Here is a 916-nt window from a genome sequence, read left to right as displayed (position 1 = left end):
CCAAGTACGTATTAGTTTAAGTAAACTGTCATAAATGATGAAAGTGAGAGTTGAGTCTGATTGAATACTTGGTTATGTGGTTGGTAGGTTTTTACAAGCAAAACGTACAAAAACAGCTCTGGCTGCTCTATGTGCACAAAGCAGATCATAAAACCTGAGCTGTCGCTACCTGGATCGGGCTGCCAGTATGGCTTTGTGTGCAGGTCGTGGGTGTCCGTCTAACAGTAGAATAATGTCACAGAACTCCAGGCCGCCTCCCTCCAGGTAAGCCTTCATGTCCTGCACCAAGGAGGTCCCAATGTCCACAGGCTGGTCTGAGTACAACCTGGGAGGAGGCTGCTGCTTTCGCCGCACTATCTCCACTATCAGAGGGGTGGACAGATGCTCAAACTCCTTTGTCATGATCACCTGATTGAAGTGTGACTCCTTCACTACAAAATTAAGGCAATGTTCCTGAGGGGAAAAAAAAAATATAGTGAATGTTGAAATAAATGATAATTTCTCTTTCCTTAGCATCAACGTTTTTAAAAAGTAATGTAACACAGAACTGCAGATCTTTATTTGACTATTTTGATTGAAAGTATAAATGTATTGTACTAAAGACACTCTGAACTTCAACCACTGGTTGGCAGTAAAAATGAAATTTGCAGCTGGTGTTCATTCATTTGTCTGGTTGTACCTTGAGCTGGTCCAGTTGCAGTTTGTTGGCATTTTCACAAACACTGAGAACGTTCTGCAGGTCGACAGATGCCTCAATGTACTGCACACACAGCTGCTCCAGGCGGGAAAGCTTAAAACTAAGAGCGAGTTTGTAAACGTCCATGATCAGGAGAACATCCTGGACATGACCTATGTAAACAGGTAGAGACAAGAACAAATAATCAATACTTTTTCTCTCTCTTTGAGATTACTGCCC

The 916-nt window shown here is 42.5% G+C and overlaps 1 protein-coding gene across 1 annotated transcript; it reads right to left on the bottom strand.

Moving 5' to 3' along the window:
* Nucleotides 1-48: 48 nt before the first annotated feature.
* LOC111659608 (leucine-zipper-like transcriptional regulator 1) lies at nucleotides 49-866 on the bottom strand. The gene is made up of 2 exons (XM_023412619.2): nucleotides 680-866; nucleotides 49-453 (listed from the first exon to the last, which is right to left on the bottom strand). Exons 1-2 carry the CDS (start codon nucleotides 821-823, stop codon nucleotides 166-168), a joined length of 432 nt encoding a protein of 143 aa, XP_023268387.1. The 5' UTR covers nucleotides 824-866; the 3' UTR covers nucleotides 49-165.
* Nucleotides 867-916: the final 50 nt, after the last annotated feature.

Source organism: Seriola lalandi, unplaced genomic scaffold (assembly GCF_002814215.2).
Source record: "Seriola lalandi dorsalis isolate HSWRI2012SDOR001 ecotype SW California unplaced genomic scaffold, Sedor1 jcf7180001983947, whole genome shotgun sequence".
Taxonomy (NCBI): domain Eukaryota; kingdom Metazoa; phylum Chordata; class Actinopteri; order Carangiformes; family Carangidae; genus Seriola; species Seriola lalandi.
Note: the sequence above shows the minus strand (reverse complement) of the source record. Positions and strands in the feature narration are given on the sequence as shown.

Bases quoted from the DNA above. Each gene is read 5' to 3' on its own strand.
- LOC111659608 (XM_023412619.2), bottom strand. From the start codon at position 823: ATGGACGTTTACAAACTCGCTCTTAGTTTTAAGCTTTCCCGCCTGGAG. The intron at 454-679 runs GTACAACCAGAC...TTTTCCCCTCAG, and splicing joins TGCAACTGGACCAGCTCAAG to GAACATTGCCTTAATTTTGT.